The 20,762-nt window shown below is 44.5% G+C and overlaps 2 protein-coding genes across 7 annotated transcripts in view; one reads left to right on the top strand and one right to left on the bottom strand.

The window, feature by feature from the left end:
* Positions 1–4,125, bottom strand: part of EEF1D (eukaryotic translation elongation factor 1 delta) — a 32,384-nt gene extending 28,259 nt beyond the window's left edge. For 2 of the 6 annotated variants that reach the window (XM_007488829.3, XM_056822939.1), the window contains exon 1: positions 3,941–4,076. The gene's annotated coding sequence lies outside the window, so the exon portion shown is untranslated. Of the gene's footprint in view, positions 1–3,940 lie in introns of all 6 variants that reach the window. The other 4 variants (XM_056822936.1, XM_056822938.1, XM_007488827.3 and 1 more) reach the window with 4 other exon arrangements.
* A 124-nt stretch (positions 4,126–4,249) lies between these two features.
* On the top strand, positions 4,250–13,237 carry TIGD5 (tigger transposable element derived 5). Its single transcript, XM_016432070.2, has one exon. The coding sequence runs from the start codon at positions 4,983–4,985 to the stop codon at positions 6,996–6,998; it is 2,016 nt and encodes a 671-aa protein (XP_016287556.1). The 5' UTR covers positions 4,250–4,982; the 3' UTR covers positions 6,999–13,237.
* The last annotated feature ends 7,525 nt before the right edge of the window (positions 13,238–20,762 follow it).

Below are 20,762 nucleotides of genomic sequence, written 5' to 3'. Positions count from 1 at the left end.
TACCAAGGACAAATTAGACACACAGAGGAAAGGTTAACTTCAGGACTCTGCAAGGATACTAAGCCTTGGAAATAAGCATAGGGGGTAAGGGGAACTTTGTGAGGAATAAAGGGATGAGTTTGCAATTTAGCTACATGTGGCCTCTTAAGTTTGAGCTCACTTCTTCCCCAGGGACCTTCTCTGTGCAAGAACAGATTGTGCTGTTAGTTTTGTGGGGATGTTTCTGAAATTAGCTATTCTTGTATATTGGCTTGGAGGGGTAAGGGAACAAGTATTTACTTACTGCCTTCCATGTGCCAGCCACAGTGCTAAGAACTTTATAAATATTATCTCACCCAATCCTCACAACAGCCCTGTGAGGTAGGTACAATTATTATAAACATTTTTTATTTGAAGCAGAAGACATATTTAGACTTGCCCAGAATCACACAGCTAGTAAATATCAGGCTAGATTTGAATTCAGGTTTTCCTAACTCCATCAGGGTTCTATCCACCACAACTAGTTGCTTAGTAAATTTTTGTTGTTGTTCCGTCATGTCCAACTCTTCCTGACCCCATTTGGGGTTTTCTTGGCAAAGATAATGGAGAGGTTTTCCATTTCCTTCTCCAGCTCATTTGACAGATGAGAAAAACAGAAGCAAACATGGTTAAGTGGCTTGCCCAAGATCACACAGCTAGGAAGTGGGTGAGGCCAGTTTTGCCCAGCACTCTATCCACTATACCACCTAGCTGCCCCCTGCTTTTAGTAATCATCCTTTCTAAAATCTAATTATTGTAGCAGTTAAGTAGCACAGTAAACAGAGTGCCAGGCCTAGAGTAGGGAGGAACTGAATTCAAATCTGGCCTCACATAGTTTTCCTAGCTGTGTGACTCTGGGCAAATCAAACATAATTCTGATTGCCTAAGCCTTGCTAATCTTTTTTCTCAGAACTGATACTAAGAAAGTATGGGTTTAAAAAATAAACAAAATAAAAGCTAATTAACTCTGGCTGAAAATCAATCTGGACAGGGATCATGACAAATAGCATTAGAAACCTGACTTCTCAAGGGGACCTCAAAAGTCAGCCAATCTAGCCTGCCAGGGTGAGAAAGAGTTGGGGAATAAGCCTTGGAGGAAGTGCTACACATAATAAATACATAGAAAATGGAAGATAACAACACTTAGAGATGGCTATCAGAGCTCAAAGGCCTCCTGTGGAAGGTGGCATATGACCTGCATCTTGAAGGAAGACACTTTCTTTCCCAAAGTGTGCCAGGGAGAACATGAAGTAAGGAACAGAGAATTGCTGCATCACTGCCTCTGCTTGGCTTTCAAGACTGTAATAGTAACAGCTAACACTAATACAGCATTAAGGTTTACAAAACACACCTCATTTGGGTCTCACAACAACCTGAGATTTTCAGGTAAAATTAATATCCTTTTCTAAACAGGTGAAGAAACTTAAAGCTTAAAAAGGTAAAGTCAATAAATATTTATTACTATGTGCCAGGCATTGTGCCAAGTACTGGGGATACCATAAAGAAAGCTAGACAGATCCCTATCTGAAGGAGCTCACAGTCCAATGGTGGATTGAAAACATGTTAAACCAGGATGTAAGAAAAAGACACAAAGAATAAAGTGGAAGTAATTGATAGACCAAGGCACCAGCATTAAAGGTGTTTGGGAAAGTCTCAAAAATAGGTAAGTCAGGTGGTAGAGATAAGGGAAAGAATTCCAGGCATGAGAGATAGCCAGTGAAAATGCTCATAATAATGAAGCTAGTTATATATGGAAGACAAGATTTGAGCTCAGGTCTCCCTGACTGCTGGTCTATAATTATCCATTCTTCTCCACTGCCATTCTTATATATCCATCTGACCACCTTACTTTCTACTATTCCTAAACGCACTATTCTTTCTGGCTTAGCCAGCCAATCTTGTCAGTACTTCACATACATTTAACTCATTCCCAAACTTTGTCTTCACTTAAACTCTTCTCTTCTGAGCATCCAAATTTTATCTATCCTGTAATTCAGTCTTTGAAACCATCTTATTTTCTTCAGGTTAAGTATCTTCCTAGTTCTTTTCAATTTATCTACATAGCACATGATTTCCAGAATTAATGATCATGTAACTCAGGCCCCTCTTTCTACAGAAGTAACTCAGGGAAAGGACTTATTCATGGATATATAGGCAGTTATATGTGTAAATAGGACCAAGACTCAGAAACTCTACAGCCTCTTGCAATCCTCCTAGATCCTTGACTCCTTTGGTTCCTGTGGCATTGCCCTTTCCTGTTTCTACTTCTTTTCTCCATCCCAGTTTCCTTTGCTGAAAGATAAGTTGGAGAAACTGAAAAGATATTTAGCAGAAGAAAAGATCTAATTCTTCTAACTTGTTCTCAATAGTAACTACTGGACATTTGGACATTTTCTCCTAGCTATCTCATTAGCACTTCACACTCAACAAGTAAAAAGACTGGACTCATTTTCTTCCCACACCTCCTCCCAGTCTGCCCTACCTCTAAACTTCTCTATTCCTTCAGTACCAGGCTTCTAACTTCATTTTTCTATCATATACTCTCTCTCTACTCAGCATATATATTTTTTCTTATCTCTTATCAAGACTCCTGTCATAACCTAATTGCTTTCCAAATTCCAATCTTTCTACTATTCAGTTCCTTCTCCAAATAATAGCCAAAACAATCTTGCTAAGGCATAGATTTGGGATGCTGCTCCCTAGCTCAAAAACCTCAGTGGCTTCTAGTATCTATAAAAGAAATACAAATTCTTTGGTATAAGGCCCCCTATAATTTGGTTCTCCAATACCTCTGGCAGCCTTATTTCATACCACTTCCCTTCACAAAGTCTATATTCAAGTAAAATTTATTTGTCTATTCCTGAACATTCCCTATTTCCATGGATTTGCATAGGTTGTCCTCTATTTCTAGAATGAATTCCCTCCTCATTCTGATTCTTAGCATGGGTCATAGTTGATGAGTCACTTCAACAATGAACTCTCCCCTCTTCATAAAACTTTTTCTATTTTTTCTTTCCTCAGTTTTTCTTATATTACACTGGTGTGCACACTTTACTGTGACGGACTATAAGCTCCTTAAAGTGGACTAGCTTCATTTTTTTTTTATTTAAAATTTCCTTGGCACGCTCTTAAAATGTGTTTAGTTTAATACATGGTAGTTAAAAGTTTACAAGCAAAACCTATCTAACAGTACGGCAGCAGTTCTCAAAGGAAATAGAATAACACTATTCTGCTGGAAGAATATGAGCTAGAATATTTCACCTCCTCAACCCTTCTTTCTAGGTGCCGTGGTTCCAGCTAACTCTCCGTATAGCCTAGGGCAATCTCAATTTGCCTAAAGATATGAGGAAGAGATGGAATTGGACTGTCTCTAAAGTCCCATTCCCAGCGCTCAAAGGGCTCCAAATCTCTTGGGAACGAGGATTCAAATGAAGCCAGAGAAATAAGACACCCCTTCCCTGATGGCAGAAGGCAGGGAGCAGCGGCACTCGGCTTCCCTTATCAGTTTACCGAAATGTGCCCCACGCCAGCGCAGCAGTTTGGGGAACCGCGATCTCCAGCAGGTGGAAATCTGGGCCCAAGCTCCACTCCTGTAGAGAAAGAAGCCTCCAGTTCCAGACAAGGAACCTCGGGTACCCAGCAGCTGACCAGCGCTGAAAAGCTCCCCGGGAAGCCACGTGGGGGTGCATCCAGACACTGACCGATCTGCCCGGAAGGCGACATCGCCTGCCCCTTCCCTCTAGAGGTGTCCTCCTTTCCACCGCCTCCGCGAAGGGTAGCACTTGACCTACGGCTCCTAACCTACTCCCCTGGCGGTGGCGGGCCCTCCAGGGGCGATCATTAGCCTAGTGGTCCCTTAACAGTGGATCAGGAGGCGCCTTAAAAGAGGCCGGGACAGAGGAGGGAAAGGATTGGGCCTCACCCTCAAACGTGCCCACAGCGGCTCAGGTCGGAGCCCCCAGGTACTCACACTCCGTGAGAAGGGAGGACAGCAGCGACACGTTAGTCCTAAAGCCAATCGGGCGGGAAGCGGCGGGGAAAGGGAGACCAGGGCGGTAGCGCACGGGAAATGAGGACCTGGACCCTACCAACCGCCACTGCACAGGATGAAGGGGGGGGACGGGAAATTCTGCCCTCCCTCCCCCAACCTTTGCCTAGGCCCGAGGATGCGACAACCCCGACCCCAAGATCGCGAGAGTAGAGTGTGCCGGAGAGTGCACCGAGTCTTCCCTCCAGCTCGAGGCCGACAGATAGAGAACGACAACTCCCCCTCCCTCCCCTCCAACTGAATGGAATCGTCTATCATTTAGCTATGGTGGTGAGGGAGGAGGACCGGAGGGGGAAGCCTAAGGGGCGGAGTTTCCATGCCGCGTGCACTGCAGCGCGGGCCAGAAAAGGCGAGCGGGACTTGGGGGGTCTAGACCCAGGAACAAGCGCAAGTGTGGGTGGGGCTAAAGCCAAGAACCTCCGAAAGAGGATAAATGGGTCTAGGAGAGGGTGTGGCTAGGCGGATGCGCTTGCGTAGTTGCCGAGCTAAAGTAGGCGGTGAAATGAGAGATAAGCCTATGCGCCTGCGCCAAGGCACGGGAAGCAAGGGGAGCGAGTGAAGAGTTTGAAGGGTGGGGTGAGGTTGATGCGCCTGCGCAGGGGTGGCCTGAGGCCGCCTGGCCCATCCCTTTTTTCCGTCAGGGGCGCTCTCTAGAGCTAGGGGGAGACAAAAGGAAAGAGACGCGCAGGCGGGTGGCTCCCCCTCCCCTTCTCCCTCCTCCCCCTTCTTCCTATTCCCTCCTCCCCTCTCCCTATCCCCTCCCCCGCGGCTCCCCGCCCATTGCGCGCGCGTCCCGCCTATAACGCGCCCGCCCCGGCCGAAGGCGGGTGGGCAGACGGGGCGGCCCCGCGTATATGGCTTCCAGCTGCCCCCTTCGCAGCTGTGGCCCGGGCTTTTCGCCGCCGCTGCCGCCTCCATGTACCCTTCGGGGCCCCCCGGCCCGGCTCCACACCCTCGCCGCCGGCGGCCCCTGGCACCTTCCCGGCCCGGGCCTCCGCTCCTGCCCCAGGCGGTGGGGGAGGAGGAGCCTCCGCCTCAGGCCTCTGGCCGGGGCCCGTTGCCCGCAGTGCCTGCAGCGCCCCCGGGGTCGGGAGGTAGCCCGGGGGCGCCAGGCTTGGCCGTGAAGATGGCCTTCCGCAAGGCCTACTCAATCAAAGACAAGCTCCAGGCCATCGAACGTGTGAAGGGTGGGGAACGCCAGGCCAGCGTGTGCAGGGACTTTGGGGTGCCCGGGGGCACCCTGCGTGGCTGGCTCAAGGATGAACCTAAGCTACGCTGGTTCCTGGACCAGCTAGGTGGAGAGGTGGGCACCCAACGGAAGAAGATGCGGCTGGCCAACGAGGAGGAGATCGATCGGGCTGTCTATACCTGGTTTCTCACCCTGCGCCAGCATGGCATCCCACTCTCTGGCCCCATCATTCAGGCCCAGGCAGAGGCCTTCGCCCGCCAGATCTATGGGCCTGAGTGCACTTTCAAGGCCAGCCATGGCTGGTTCTGGAGGTGGCAGAAGCGCCATGGCATCTCCAGTCAACGAATCTATGGTGAAGCAGAGCCACCCCCTCCACCCCCTGCCTCAGCTCCATCACTGCCCACTGTTAAGACTGAACCAGACCTCGTGGGCATGGGAGACCATCCCTCACCGATGCAACCCCCAACCCCTACTGATGGAGGCTATGGAGATGAACAGATCTACAATGCCAATGTCACTGGACTCTACTGGAAGTTGTTGCCAGAACAGGCAGCCCCACCTGGGGAAGGAGACCCTGGAAGTGGAGGGCGGAGGTGGCGAGGGGACAGGGTTACAGTGCTACTAGCAGCCAACTTGACTGGCAGCCACAAGCTGAAGCCTTTAGTGATTGGGCAGCTGCCTGACCCACCCAGCTTGCGTCACCACAATCAAGACAAGTTTCCTGCCTCCTACCGCTATAGCCCTGATGCTTGGCTTAGTGCCACGCTGCTCCGTGGCTGGTTCTTTGAGGAGTTTGTTCCAGGTGTCAGGCGTTATCTTCGTCGCAGCTGCCTGCAGCAGAAGGCTGTCTTGTTGGTGAATCACCACCCTGGGCCCAGGCCACAGGGCCCACGGCCACCCTCCCCAGAAGAGAGTGAGGAAGCTGGTGAACAGCCAAGGGCAGCTGGTGGTCTGGGCCCAGGGCCAGCCCTTTGCCATCCTGAGGAGTTGCAGACCCCTGATGGTGCAGTTCGGGTGCTTTTTCTGTCCAAGAGTAGCGCCCGGGGTAAGATTCCAGCACCTTTGGAGCAAGGGGTGGTATCTGCCTTCAAACAGCTGTACAAACGGGAGCTGCTAAGGCTGGCTGTGTCATGTGCAGGTGGCTCACCTCTGGACTTTGTTCGAAGCTTCATGCTGAAGGACATGCTCTATTTAGCTGGTCTGTCTTGGGATCTGGTCCAGGCAGGCAGCATTGAGCGATGCTGGTTGCTGGGTCTCAGAGCTGCCTTTGAGCCCCGTCCTGATGATGAAGAACAGTTGGTCCAGCCCCACCCAGGAGCCTCTGGGGAGGATGAGGAGGCAGAGGAACACAGCAAGGTCCTCAGTGATCTAACACACTTGGCTGCCCTCACTTACAAGCGCCTAGCACCTGAGGATGTGGCAGAGTGGCTGCACCTGGACGATGGGGCCCCAGGCTTGGGGGAGCCCCCAGAGGGTGGGGGGGAAGAGGATGAGGATGGGGGAGGTAGGGAGTATCCCCCTTGTGGGGGCTTCCCACCACTGGCTGGTCCACCCCAGGGGGAGGAGGATTCTGGAACAGGAGGATCATCACCAGTGCCCACAGCTGGGGAGGCCATTAAGGGTCTTGAGACAGCTTTGCGGTGGCTGGAGAGTCGTGATCCCAGGGAGGTGGGACCTTTGAAACTAGTGCAGCTTCGATCCTTAATCAGCATGGCTCAGCGGCTTGGGGAAACAGGGCCCTAATTCTGTATCTCCTGATGGCCACTAAAAGGGCAAGACTTAGAGAGTAAAGAGCCTAGGACCCAACTGACCCCCTTTTTTACTTTTGTACCTTTATAGGGGTAAGTTAATTGGCTCCTATCCTTTCCCCTCTCCAAAATTGTGGATGCCCCTGCAACAACTTGGAGGCCAAGAGCCTCAGAGATGGCACTGGGGGAATGATACCCTACTCTCAAAGTCACCAAAGGGGACTGGACTGGTGACATTAGGGCCACCACCAATAATGGGCTGAAACACTACTCTTAAGTCATCAGCAAAGAAGCAGAGGGTAGGAATGTCAGGGAGAAGGCAACTTCAGAGGACAGTTGCTTAGGATGGGGTAGCAAAGAGCCATCTTAGCCAGTACCCCCCTTATACCCACACGTGTCTATACTTGGGAGCCCAAGAGGCTCTATCAGGGAGCAGCTTTCACTGTGTTCAAAACCTTAACCTTTTCTGAGGCTCCCTGAGCCTAGAGCTATTGGAAGTCCTCTTTGAGGGTGTCTTTTTTAATGCCCCACGTGTGATATATCCAGCCCCTCACACAGAAGGCCTTTCACCCATGTCCCCTCTTCACCTTCCAGCACTCTTCTAAGTGGGTTCCCACTATATCCTTACCTTCCTCTCCTTTTTCCCTCTCTGTCTTCCCAGTCACATGCACTGGATAAGGGCCTGCCTGTTCCTCCTCTTGATGGATGGAATCTGTGAGCCCTGGTGCTGGGGTTAGCTAGGGCTTGCTGTAGCTTTTTAATCTTCAAAATGGGGAGGGAGGGAACTGACCACTTTTTTATATATACATATATACATATTAAAAACAACACAAACCTAGAGCCAGTTTTATAAGCCAGACCATGGAGGGGGCACCAGGGCCAGGAGCTGGTAAGGACCTGGCTCTAGACTGGTCAGGGGAGTAGGAAGGATGCCCTTTAAGGGAGATACTATGAATCTGCCATCCTCAGGCAGACTTGGAAGGTGCCAGCCCTGAGGTGTTAGCTAAGCTGCCCTGGGGGTTGAGCCAAGAATGATCATTCACATGAACAAGTCAAGAATGTCTGAGATCACTCATGAATTTGAAAAAGGGTTCTTAGTCTGGCTTTGATGGGGAGAATTCTGTAGCACCTAGGCTGTCCTAGGGAATGACCCCAGGATCCCTAGTTTCTGTAACCAACTTGGGTTGTAGATTTGTTCAACTTTTCTCGGTCTCTGGTTTTTGTGAAAGGGATTTTATGTGTGGTTTGGGGGTTTGGGTTTTTTTTTTTTTTTGGTTTTTAAAGAAAAATTAACACTTTCAACAGTTTTATTATAGATTATTGGAGTGTCTGAATTTGGGCCCCCCATGGGTCTCCTTCCAGATAACTTGAAAATAACCTCTTTTTAGTCCTGCATGTTTGTGGCAGTCAACAATGGCACACCTTCCTGAGTGTGTGCAAACTTTGTGCCAACCATTGGCTTTTGGAAATCATCCACCAATTTCTCTGTGATCGAAACTACAACATCCTTCTAGGATCAATCACTGAATTTTTATAGTGTCAGTGTCTGGAGGTGAGAATGGGTCCATTGGAAAAAATCACTTGCATTATCAACGTCTTTCACCCAGCTTCCTGGTGGGGAAAGATCCTTTGGTAAGACTTTCTCTTTGTGGGTGGACCTATCAAGGTAGTGAGTCTATTTTCAAAGTTGGGACATGATCAGACCCAAAAGGACACAAAATTAACAAGGGCCTGGGGTTCAGGTAGGATTTGGTGTGAGTTTTGGGGAATCTTGGCAGCTTTTGTTTATCTCCTGAGCAAATATTCTAGAAAGAACTGTCTGGAAAGGGGGAGGAAAATGTCCTTAGTGCCTCTTATGTTTGTGACATTCACACTGTCTGCACCATAGTCCTGAGGCCTAACCTGAACTGCTGTTCAGAGTTCATTATAACTTAGTTCGAGCCCAGTGTGGGGATAGGATTTAAAGAGGATTTGAAAGAACTCTGTCTAGTACTCACAACTATGTGGCCAATGTCTTTGTAGATCATTTTAGGCACTTAGTATATAGTAACTCCACCCAACTGGGGTTAATGACTCTCCAGCCATCCTCTGTCCCTACTTCCTATTCTCCACCTCCAAACCCCAACCTTCATTTGCTCAATGTGGAACTTTGAAAATAAGGAGTCAGTGTGAAGAAGATTCTATTGGAAACATGACCTTTTGGGAGGAAATTGAAAAATGCTTCACAGATTACTCTATATTAATCACATCAGTTTTTGTGTAATTCTTAAAAAGCTATTTTTCTTTGAGACCCAAGAGTCTGAATCCTCCCTTTTGACTGTTGAAGAGATCAGCAGGGTAATATCGAACACAGGGAAATAACTTTGCAGGAAAAAGGGTATTTTGAGTGAAGACATTGTCAGTTTGGGGCTTAATATATCTAGTCTGCATTCAACAAAAATATATTAAGCACCTACTGTGTGCAGTCTTTTTTTTGTGCTAGGGAAAATACAAATACCCTGTCCTCTTGGAGCTTACAGTCTAGTACAGAGATAAGACACAAGTACAATTATAAAGTGATGAGTAATTTGAAAGGTACAAAGTGCATTGTGAAGTCTTAAGTAGTAAGAGAACCTTACCAACCAGGCGGTTCATTAGTTTTCCTGAAGGAACTTGACATTTGGATGTACTTCAGCCATAACTAGCATTCATGTAGCACTTCACAAGGTTTGCATTAAGATATCCCATTTGGTCCTCAGAGGAACCACCCTGAGAAGTTGGTGCTTTTATTATCCACATTTTACAGACAAGGAAACAGGGTAGAGTGACTTGCCCAGGATCACATAGTTGATAAGTGTCTGAAGCAGGATTTGATCTTGGGCCTTCCCTACTGGGTCTTTAAAGGATGAATAGGAATGTAAACAAAGGGACTAGAGGAAGGAAGCTCTAAGCACTAGAGTAGAAGAGCACAGCAGCAGGAAAACAGTTGATAGAATTGTGTCATTAGGATGAAATGTAGAGGGGAGAAATAGGGGAGGCTTGTAAGATTAAACTGGTGACAGATTGTTTAGCCTCAGATGCCAGGGAAAGAAATTTGAACTTTGGTTTACAGTTGGAAACTACTAAAAATCAGAGGAGTGATAGAACCTACCCTGTGCAAAGGAGAGGTTCTTCTAGCAATAGGATGAAGAATGAATAAGAGGGGAGAGAGAGGGAAGGTTAAAGTAGCAGTTAGGTTATCCTAATGGGCCACTCAGGTAGAATGTCTGCAGGGTAGTGGTAGTGAAAACAAGAGAGGCCAAGATGTATAACATTGGAGAGCATTATGGAACTAAGCATGAGAAGTGAGGGATGGGGAAAGAACAAATATAGCACCAAGGTATTAAACATGGCAGACTATTTCATTATTCCATTTGAGGAGCTGATTAAGAATCTGTCCAGTATTGCAGACAAACTGTGGGAGTATTCCTAGTACTCCAAGCAGCCATGGATATTATTTTGGTTTGGAACTGGAAGGAAACATTGAGTCCAAAATCTTTACAGTTGAGAAAACCAAATCCCACAGAGGTTGCCTAAAGGCACACAGATAATAAACAGAAAAGCTGGAAGTGAAACCTAAAGTCTTCCCACCCAAATCCAGCCCTCCTTCCACTCAGAACCTGACTCAGCTGAGAAGCACTGGCAGTCTGTATGAGGAATAGTAGGATTTGTTATGAAGAGGTTATGGGATATGATGGGACATAACTTTGTGATCTAACTACAAAACCTGACCAAAGGCATAAGCTCAGTGCTTAGCAGGAGCTAACTTCCCTGGGTTGGAAATTCTGGGTCGAACTTTTGATTGATTTGTCTTTTTGCTATGTGAAGACCTTGGAAGTGTAGGGATCATTCATGATGAGCTTTTCATTATCTCTGTAGTGTTTGCACATTCAAATCCCCCAACCAGTAAATGAACAAAGATTGCTAACACTTTGATCAATGTGCTAATCTGGCCACAGGTTTAGTGATAACCTGTCAGTGGAGGTATTCACCAAACCCTCCTGGTTTCCTTGGTTCTTTACCTAATCAGGCCTGGGCTTTGAGTAGTATTCACTATTCAACAAACTTTTACCAAGTGTAAGCAGGGGCAACTTGGTCAAATGGAAAGTATGTTGGGATTAGAGTAAGAAGCCAATTCTGAATCTGAGTTCTTCTATTTGTGTTACCTCTTAGGAGCTATACAATGATGGAATTGGACTAGATAAGCTTTAAGGCCCCTCCTATGATAGGATGATAGATCCAGGCCTGGAGTCAGGAAGACCTGAGTTCAAATCCATCCTCAGACACAAGCTGTGATCCTGGGCAAGTCACCAGCTTTGGGAAAAATCTAAAATTGAGTGTTAGAGGACTTGAGTTTAAATACTGGCTTGGCTTCTCACTACTTGTATAACCTCTAGTGAGTCCTCTCCTCCTTTGAGGCTACATTTTCCCTCTCCAAAAAAACATGGTTAGACCAGATCCTTCCAACCCTTGTTCCTTTGAGGTTAAGACTTGTTATGTCTAGCCTCATATATTGCTAAAAATAATGAACACAGTCTCCATATCAATGCTCTGTGGAAAAAGCATCTTTGTAGACCAACAGAGGCAGAATTCAGAGATGCTATGTTTTGCAGAATAGAAGTGATAAGTGGCAGAATTGGAAGATACTTCAGAGAATTAGCCTGGCATTTTTATAGGAAGTTAAAGAAACTAAAGCTGACCCTCAGCAGACCTGGAATTGGGTTCAGTTCTCCTTACTACTGATTAGGTGATCTTTCTACCTTCTAGAAGTACTTATTATATTCAAGGACTGCTCTAAAGTACTAGGCAGAGGGTGGAAGAAAAATTAGGAAGGAGGATTGGGGTGGAATACGAATTTGAGACAAAAAGGCACTGATAGCTAAGGATATCAGGAAGGCCACTTGGGCTAAACTTCAAAGGAAGCTAAGGGGCAAAGGGGAGAAGAAAACACATTCCAGACATTTCTGAAGTTGTGCAATTGGAAAGAAGGCTGTATTCTCAGGACTACCCAGCAATTTGGTGGTGGAGTCAGGACTAGCCAGCTTTGGTTGGTCTTCTGACTCCCAGAACCCTTTGATGTTTCCATATCCCCTATATTTCCAAAATGTTCTTGTGGAGAGGAGAAGCATCAAAGCATAAACTATTCCTATTGTACCTGTTTCCTGTAACTACCTAGCCTTACTACAATTTCAACCAGAAGCATTCTTAAACATTTCCTCTCAATGAGAGTTTAGCCTAACAAACCTGTGGAGCATAAGACTTGCATGTACCCAATTCTGCCTTCCCTTAGGGAGCATCCTAGCCAGAGGAAATGGGCACAACACTCTCCTGGAGAGCTTACATGGTAACCTGAAGTCCCTTCTGTTTTGTTTTGGTTTTGTTCAGGTTAAAACAGCCTGTTTCAGAGACCTGCCAAGAGAAGGCAACTCTGAGAGTTAGACTAGATGATGGTGCTTTTACTTCCAAACCCTATGGCATAGGACTGGTAGGAGGAGAACATTACAAGGTGGCAGATTTCAGCTCTATGGGGAAAAACTTTAGAATGAGAAGCAACAAAGGAATATGGTCTTTAGGTAGTGAATTTCTTACCACTGGAGATGTTGATACAGACACTGGATTGATAGTAGCCAAAGATGATGTGGAAGAGTTTAACTGACAAGAAGATAGTTCTAGTCCTACGCTTTTCCAATTCTATGAGCCAAGCACTGTGACCATCTTTCTCTAAGAAGGGGGCTCCTAGCAGAAGAGTATGCTAGGTAGCAAGAATTCTACTATACTTGGAATGGAGTTTGAAACCCAACTCAGCTATTTGCCAAAACTTAAGAGGCAACTCATGTCATCTCTTGGATCCTTGGTTTTTCCTTCCATAAATCAACAAAAATTATCTGTCTTATGGCTCTAAAACCCTTACAACCTATGGACTGGTTCCCTAATTTCCAAGAGCTCAGGGTGAAACAAAATCCTTTGCATCAATCCTCAACTTGAATTGTTGCCAAAACTTAAGAGGCAACTCATGTCATCTCTTGGATCCTTGGTTTTTCCTTCCATAAATCAACAAAAATTATCTGTCTTATGGCTCTAAAACCCTTACAACCTATGGACTGGTTCCCTAATTTCCAACAGCTCAGGGTGAAACAAAATCCTTTGCATCAATCCTCAACTTGAATTGCTACATTAATAAAAATATCTGACACTTGTATTAGCATTCTTTACAAAGGCCACATTTCCATCATTTTATTTGAACCTTACAATAGTCCCATAAAGTTGGTAGTATAATGATCTTCAGTCTACCAGTGAAAAAGAAGGCAGCTTGTGGTTTGCCCCAAGATTACACAGCTATAGAGATCAATCCTGTGATCTAACCCCAAATCCATTGTGTCTCCCCCCACCCTCATCTATACCACAGCTAGCTCTGTCAGAGCTCCTGATGTACTTGGGAGCCTGTGCTTGACTAATGGCCCCTCAGAATCATAGGGATGCCCCTATGTACCCAAATTCTACTTCCCTGTCTTTCCATGGAAACCTAGGACAGGGTCTGGAGAGTTTTAGTTTAAAACTCTTACCTTCTGTCTTAGAATCAATACTAAGTATCAGTTCCAAGGTGGGAGAGGCAATTAGGGTTAAGTGACTTGCCCAGGGTCACATAGCTAGAAAGAGCCTAAGGCCAGAATGGAACCCAGGACCTCTTGACTATAACCCTGGTGCTCTATCTACTGAGTCACCTAGCTGCCCCTTTAAGGGGCTTTAGCCAAACAATTGATGGCAAATATAGCAAGGACAGGATTTCCAGGCTAAGATGGCCACAGAGTAGAAGTAAGGGTCTTCTTCACACAATTGATAGATATAAAGTGCCTCAAAAGGGCAACTATAGCAAGGAATTGAAGGGAGCAAGGTAACATTAAAAACACGCTAGCCTTGGGAGGAGCTTGATTTTAGTCCTATATGTGCTTCTTACTATCTATGTAATCTTAGCAGACCATGGGCTGCTTTTCCCAACTATAAAGTAAGGGGTTTTTAGTCAGAGGCCTGAATTTAAATTCTAGCTCTGGATATTTGGGGCATATCATTAATAAGCTTCCTGAGCCTATTAAATGAGGACATTGACTTTTTTTTTTAATTTTATTTAATTAGTTGATTTTAAAATATTTTTCCATGGTTACAAGATTCTGTTCGTTCCCTCCCCTTCTCCCAATCTCCTCCCATAGCTGGTGCACAATTCTACTGGGTTTTACATGTAGGACATTGACTCTTAAATGACATTTGAGGACCTTAAATGACATGGGGGGGAAGCAAAGGGAGGGAGCAGTATGAAAACAGTGGGAGAGGAATGACCATTTCTCTCTTCGGGTTCTTTTTTTTTTAAACCCTTACCTTCCATCTTGGAATCAATATTGTGTATTGGCTCCAAGGCAGAAGAGTGGTAATAGCTAGGCAATGGGGGTCAAGTGACTTGCCCAGGGTCACACAGCTGGGAAGTGTCTGAAGCCAGATTTGAACCTAGGACCTCCCATCTCTACATCTGGCTCTCAATCCATTGAGCTACCCAGCTGTCCCCTCTCTTCAGGTTCTATTTGGGCCTGCACAAATAAGCCAGGCCAAGAATAAACTCTTTGTTAAAAAGTACTTTCTTCACAAGGTCAGCAGGATAAGAATTCTCTCTATTTTATCAAAGAGGAACAGATTCAGATTTGCCTCCCTTCATATCACTAGCAAATGAAGATATGTTATTTGAACCTGTGTCTCATGCCAGGTCCAGTACTCTTTCTATTGTATCCCTCTGCGTCATTGAAAGTAAAATTATAGAATCTGAGTTGTAAATGACTTTTAGAAATCTACCTGAAGCATGAACCTTAAAGATAGCAAATGTTGGGCAAATCTCTGACTTTTTCCTTCTGTTCTCTAAAATGGACTAGATGATCCTCAAAGCTCCTTCCTACAAGCTCAGACATTGTGGTTGTTTCATAGTTCAGCTTAGCCCAAAGACCTGGTCTTTGCAGTAGAACGTGGATGGAGTTTACAATTCTAACACCATCTGACTGGAACAAGAACTATACATTATCCATGTAATCCTATTTGCTGGACTACCCACTAAAGCCTTTGGCTTCAGTTGCTGGGGAGGTGCCACTGAAATTAGACTAGATCTCCTTAGGAGACATCACGTGGCATACATGCAGCCTCCAGTTTCTCCCTCAAGGTATGCATAAATGATGAGAGAAAATGTGTTATCTGAGCTACAGGCTACTCTGGGCATGCCAAAGATGCTGATGAACATTTAACCAATTGCTTATTTGACTGCCATTCTTTTATGTCACCTGCCCGCTCCTCCCCAGGCTTCCAAGGTAGGAGTGGATCATAAGATCTAGAGTGGAAGGGCCCTAGGGATTCCTTAATCCAAAACCTTCATTTTACAAAGAAATAGGCCCAGAGAGAAATAACTTGCCTAAGGTCACACAGGTTGCAGAGCTGGGATTCAAATCAAGTCCTCTGATTGCAAATAGAGTGTTCTTTCTACTCCACAAATGAATGAAAAAGCAGTTATTAAGCATTTACTACATACAAAGCACTGGGGATCCAAATAAGAAAAGCAAGCCAGTCCCTGCTCTCAAGATGCTTACAGTTCAAATGAGAATACATAAGGTTTAGAGCTGTAATTAAGAGAGAATTGTCCCATGGTCCTTTGGGTGCAAGAGCAAAACATAGTAATCATCCTTCTGCCCTTGAACCAAAGGATCTGAGTCAAGAATCATCATTTTCCAGGTCTTCAGTAGCTCAGAATGCTGAGGAGGCAGAGGCTACAATGCCTGAAGAAGCAGTTATCAAGTTAGGTCCACAAGAGCTGGTTCTATAGATTATAGTTTTGTTTTCTGGGAAGAAGAGGGCTTCTATTCCTGGAGCTCTTGGTGGTGGTTTTCCTTGAATGACACATGTCAGCTTTTATTCCTCCCCTAGGTCCTTTAATGCTTCGTCATTCTATCTCACACTTTAGTTCTACTCTTCTCCTACACCTAGTTTTAGGCATGATCTACCTAACTAGCGGCTTCGACAGGCCGGCCTAACCTTGTGAGAGTAGCCATCAGGTTGTAGACCCCTGGTGAACCAGGGCCTTGCTCACCCAGCATGTGAAGACTGCTTCGGCTGAACAGATGGAAGAAACCAATAAGAAGGTTCAACGGCTGAGATGGCGACGCAGCAAAGCACTGTGGAGTGCTTAGGACATGTTGGAGCACGAAGGACAACACGGCCATCCAATGCAGCTGAGGAAGTCTCCAGGTGTAACAACTTTTCGTGCCACTGGACCCAGGCTTCCAACGCCGAGAGAGTGTGGCTGTCTCTGTGCATTGACTTTTCCACTTAAATCTCTTTCACGCACAAGTGTCTTTGTGCAAAATGCACAAAGACAATCGTCATCCTTGGTTACTGAGAGACTACTACTACCTAACTAGCCCTGCTGGAGATAATTCCTATGATCTATTCCCCCACATCAGGCTTCCCCCCCCCCCATGCCACTGTTCCCAGTTATTTCTGAGGCTGACTGTTCTCTTGCAAAGATGTAAGGAGAATGGGACATTCACAGTAAAACTGATTACTTGGTCATCCCTCATTTACTCCCCGTAAGTCCCTTAACCTCTGTGCTTCAACATCCTGTTCTATAAAATAGGGGTTAGGGGCAAAAATGCCTTCAATTCTTTATATCACAAGGTTGTGAAGCACATGGCATAAAGACAGAACCACTATTATTCAATTCCCTTTTTGGTATTTTCCCCTATTCCTGCATGCTGGACTTACCCTCTCCCCCTATATGTTTTTTGCTACTCATGCTCAATTCTTTCCAGTACTCCTACAGATAGGGTGATTCAACAGAAAGAACACAGGACATATAGTTAGGAAATTTGGGTTTGTGTCCCAGCTCTGGCCTCCTAGATCAGTGATGGCGAACCTGTGGCATGAGTACCAAAGATGGCATGCAGGGCTCTCTCTGTGGGCACCTGACTGCCCCCCCACCCCAATTCATTACTAGAAAGGCAAAGGGACTCCAGTGGAGCTGTTCCTTTCCCCCTCTCCTGCAGAGGAGTGCCTGTTGTAACTGTGTCTGAGGACATTCCTTATTTCACTCACCCAGCAGCTTTCTCCCTCCTCTGTGTGTGGTAAAGGGGGCTGTGGGGGAGCGGGGCGGGGATACAGCACTCTCTCTCTAAAGGGTTTACCATCACTGTCCTGGATCCTTGCTAGCTAAATGGCTTTACCTCTATGAGCCTGTTTCCTCATTTATAAAATAATTTTATCCTGGCTGTCAGAATTATCTAGAAATTTTAGCTGTTTCTTTCCTATGCCAGTTTCCAAATGCTTTGACAACTGTAGGACAGAACTCTGTATTATGATCAATGGCAAGGTAGGACACAAGTCTGGCTCGGTAAGAGGAAAGAATTTTCCAAGTCTCAACAAGCCTATGTGAAATGGACCTTCCATAGTTAATGGAAGTAGGACCATTTTTCTAGAATTGGAAGGGATCTCAGAGACCATCTAGTCTGATCCTCTCATTTCACAATTGAGAAAACTAAGGTCTATGGGGGCTCTGATTTGCCTAAGGTCACAACCATTTGTCATACATGTGAAGTATCAGGACATCAGGGTGACCTCTGAGCTCCTCTTTAAACTATAGAATGTTATTCTCCACATATCCAGGCTGGGAATTGGCTGCTTCCTCCGAAGATTTCAATACATTGCTCAGCCTCACCCAAAGGAGTTTTTGAGCTGGCAGAGAAGGAATAGCCCAGCTGAGGGCAAAACTCTGGCAGACAATGAGCTCATGATAAGATCTAAGTGACTCTCTTGTCTGTTAAATGAGAGGGTGGGAGCTAGGGGATTTTTAATGTCCCTTTTAGCTATACAATTCCAAGTTCCTATGTTCAAGTTAGACCTTATCAGGACTACTGTTTAGTTCTAGAAGCCACACTTTAAAAGGGACATAGTGTAAGATTAAAATGGTTGATGTTTTAAACTGTAGTGAGTTAAAATGGTGGAAGATATAAATTGTAATAGATATAAGAGAGGGTGAGTAAATTTGAGCGCAGAAAATATGTTTCACTACAGTGTCTTGGTTTTTAAATCAAATATAAGGTGGTCGCCAGGGAATATATTCCCAATTATGAATATACCCAAGTCAATTGGGTTTTATAGAGATTTTAATTAACAATACAATGAGTAATCAAAGAAAGAGAGAGAGAGAGAGAGAAAAGGTATAAGTATGAAGGGCCTTAAGCCAACATGGCCTAGACCTGAGTCTTAAGAGAGAGAGAATCAGTCAGTTTTTTATCACTCACCACAAGATTTGTCTTAAGCAAGGATGTCTGGGGAACAGAGTCTCCCCAGAGGGAGTTCCAGCCAGAGTCAGCCTCCCAAGGGACTTCTTCTCAAGAGATCTTCAAAGGGCCTCCTCCAAAAGGATCTATCTCCAAGGATCTATCTCCAAGCATCCAAGGATCCCTTGCTCAAGAGATTCCTTTTCTTATATAGGGGGTTTTTTCCTATGTCACCTCCCCTAAGTTCTTCCATCTACCAATCACCGTAGATGTTTTCTAAAAGACAGCCCATCTGAATTCCAGCTAAGTCAACTAATCCCCTCAGTAAGTCTGAACCAGAGAAAACACAGCTGAGTTGACTAATCCCATGAAGAGAAAACCTGCCCGGCCTTTATAGGTACCTAGCATCCCCTTGTATCAATTCTAAAAACAGGCATGGCTCAAAGAACTCCCTGCCTCATCATAAGCATGGATCCAAGTACTTTCATTGTTTAGCAAGGAGTTTTCTCCTCTAAAGCAGTCTTAAGTACGGGTGGAGTAGAGGTCCTCCCATTTCTGATCCTGGCGAGTTCTCACATCAAAATGGGGAATGTTTCCAGTAGGGAATTTATTCCAATGGAGGATTCCTCAATGTGGAAATTTTTAACATTCACAAGTCTGAGAAATTTCAAGATTTACAATCCCCCCTAATGATCATTGGGAGACTAGTCTCCCCATTGATCATTTAACATAATCATTTTGTAATACTAAATGCACTTCTAACTATAGATATACACAATATTCAATTTTCTAAGAGAAATTAGAATAGTGAGGGAGGAAATAGAAAAGAAAAGAAAGCAAAACCAATGTTTTGCTAGGCACATTGACAGAAAGCCAAATTAGGGGCAGTCCCTTTTGTCATAAATGTGTACATTTACAATAAATGTTCAATCAAAGTTCAGTTCAATCAATCATATACAAAGTTCATTCTTGATCTTCTTGATGAAGTGTAGGTTTTCCGGTATCTTTCTGCAACAGTTCATTCTCTGGATATAAAAGTTTCCAGCTTCTTTCTTGAAGATCTTTTCTCGAACAAAATCAAAATCTTGAATTTTTATAAAAGTACAATCTTAAACAAAAAATCAAAATTCTTGGATTTTTATAAAAATACAATCTCAAACAAAAAAATTTTAAAATTCTTAGATTTTAAATTAAAATACAATCCCCCCTGAAGTAGGTGTTAAAAAACATTCAGTTTAGCTCAGAATGCAATGTTCAGTTATGGGGGTGTATGAGTCAATTATCAAAAGAAAAGAAAAAACAATCAAAAACATAAGGAAAAAAATTCAAAATAGGTCCTTGTATAGGTCCAATTTAAAGTAATTTCTATCCCACAAGTACGTAGGACAGAATGCGGTAATATTTCACTTAGTCATTTGTAGCCAAGTCTACAGGAAGTTGCCATAATATAAGAAGAAAAGAATTAGAATTCTATTTTGATAGGGAAGCGTCATTCCCTCGTCTGATTTTTTTGTCATTCTCAGGGATATAGGGAGCCAGTATGATAGTCAAACTTCGTATTTGTATGAGTACTTCACAAAGAGTGGAGATACAAGGAAGTCCTATGACTTAACGTATGTCAAGCGTCGCAACCTTGAGTCTCAAATTAGTATTTCATGTGTGCTCTTTTTGGCACTATTCAGGTTAAGTCTGTGCTCCTTGTTTTTTATCCCTTTTTCTGGAATCATACATAAACATTAATCACAGTCCTATAATATTTTATCAATAAATGGCAGGTTCCCATAGTTTAAAGCTTTTGCATTGACATTGATATTATATCAAGAATATATATATTAAACTTCTATTACTGCAGGAAAAAATATTATTAATGTGTACCTTTAGTACAAGAAATGAGAAAAATCAAATATTCTAATAAAAAATAAAAGAAAAGCAATAATAAAAAATAAGGAAAAAATCAGTAATTCAATGTGTTCTCAAAAAACAGCATCCATTTGTCTATGGATTATTATCTCCAATTCATATGATAGGATACAGTCAATCAGTCTCAGCAGAAGATGCTTTCTTCACATGTGAGCAGTGAATCCAAGAGTCCTTTTCTCCAATCTTTATAGATGTTGGAGTAGTTAACAATATTTGGAATGGTCCTTCCCACGAAGGCTGAGTTGCTCCAGTATGCTTGAAATTCTTAATATAAACTTTATCTCCTGGGTTCAGGTCATGCAGAGAAAAGTCTAGTGGTCCGGCTTGTACTGCAGCTCCGGATTCATGAAGTTCACGTAGTTTGTGCTGTAACTCCTGTATATAGGAAGCAATAGTTGTCTTAAGCAAGGATGTCTGGGGAACAGAGTCTCCCCAGAGGGAGTTCCAGCCAGAGTCAGCCTCCCAAGGGACTTCTTCTCAAGAGATCTTCAAAGGGCCTCCTCCAAAAGGATCTATCTCCA

Source organism: Monodelphis domestica, chromosome 3, assembly GCF_027887165.1.
Source record: "Monodelphis domestica isolate mMonDom1 chromosome 3, mMonDom1.pri, whole genome shotgun sequence".
NCBI classification, from domain to species: Eukaryota; Metazoa; Chordata; class Mammalia; order Didelphimorphia; family Didelphidae; genus Monodelphis; species Monodelphis domestica.
Note: the sequence above shows the minus strand (reverse complement) of the source record. Positions and strands in the feature narration are given on the sequence as shown.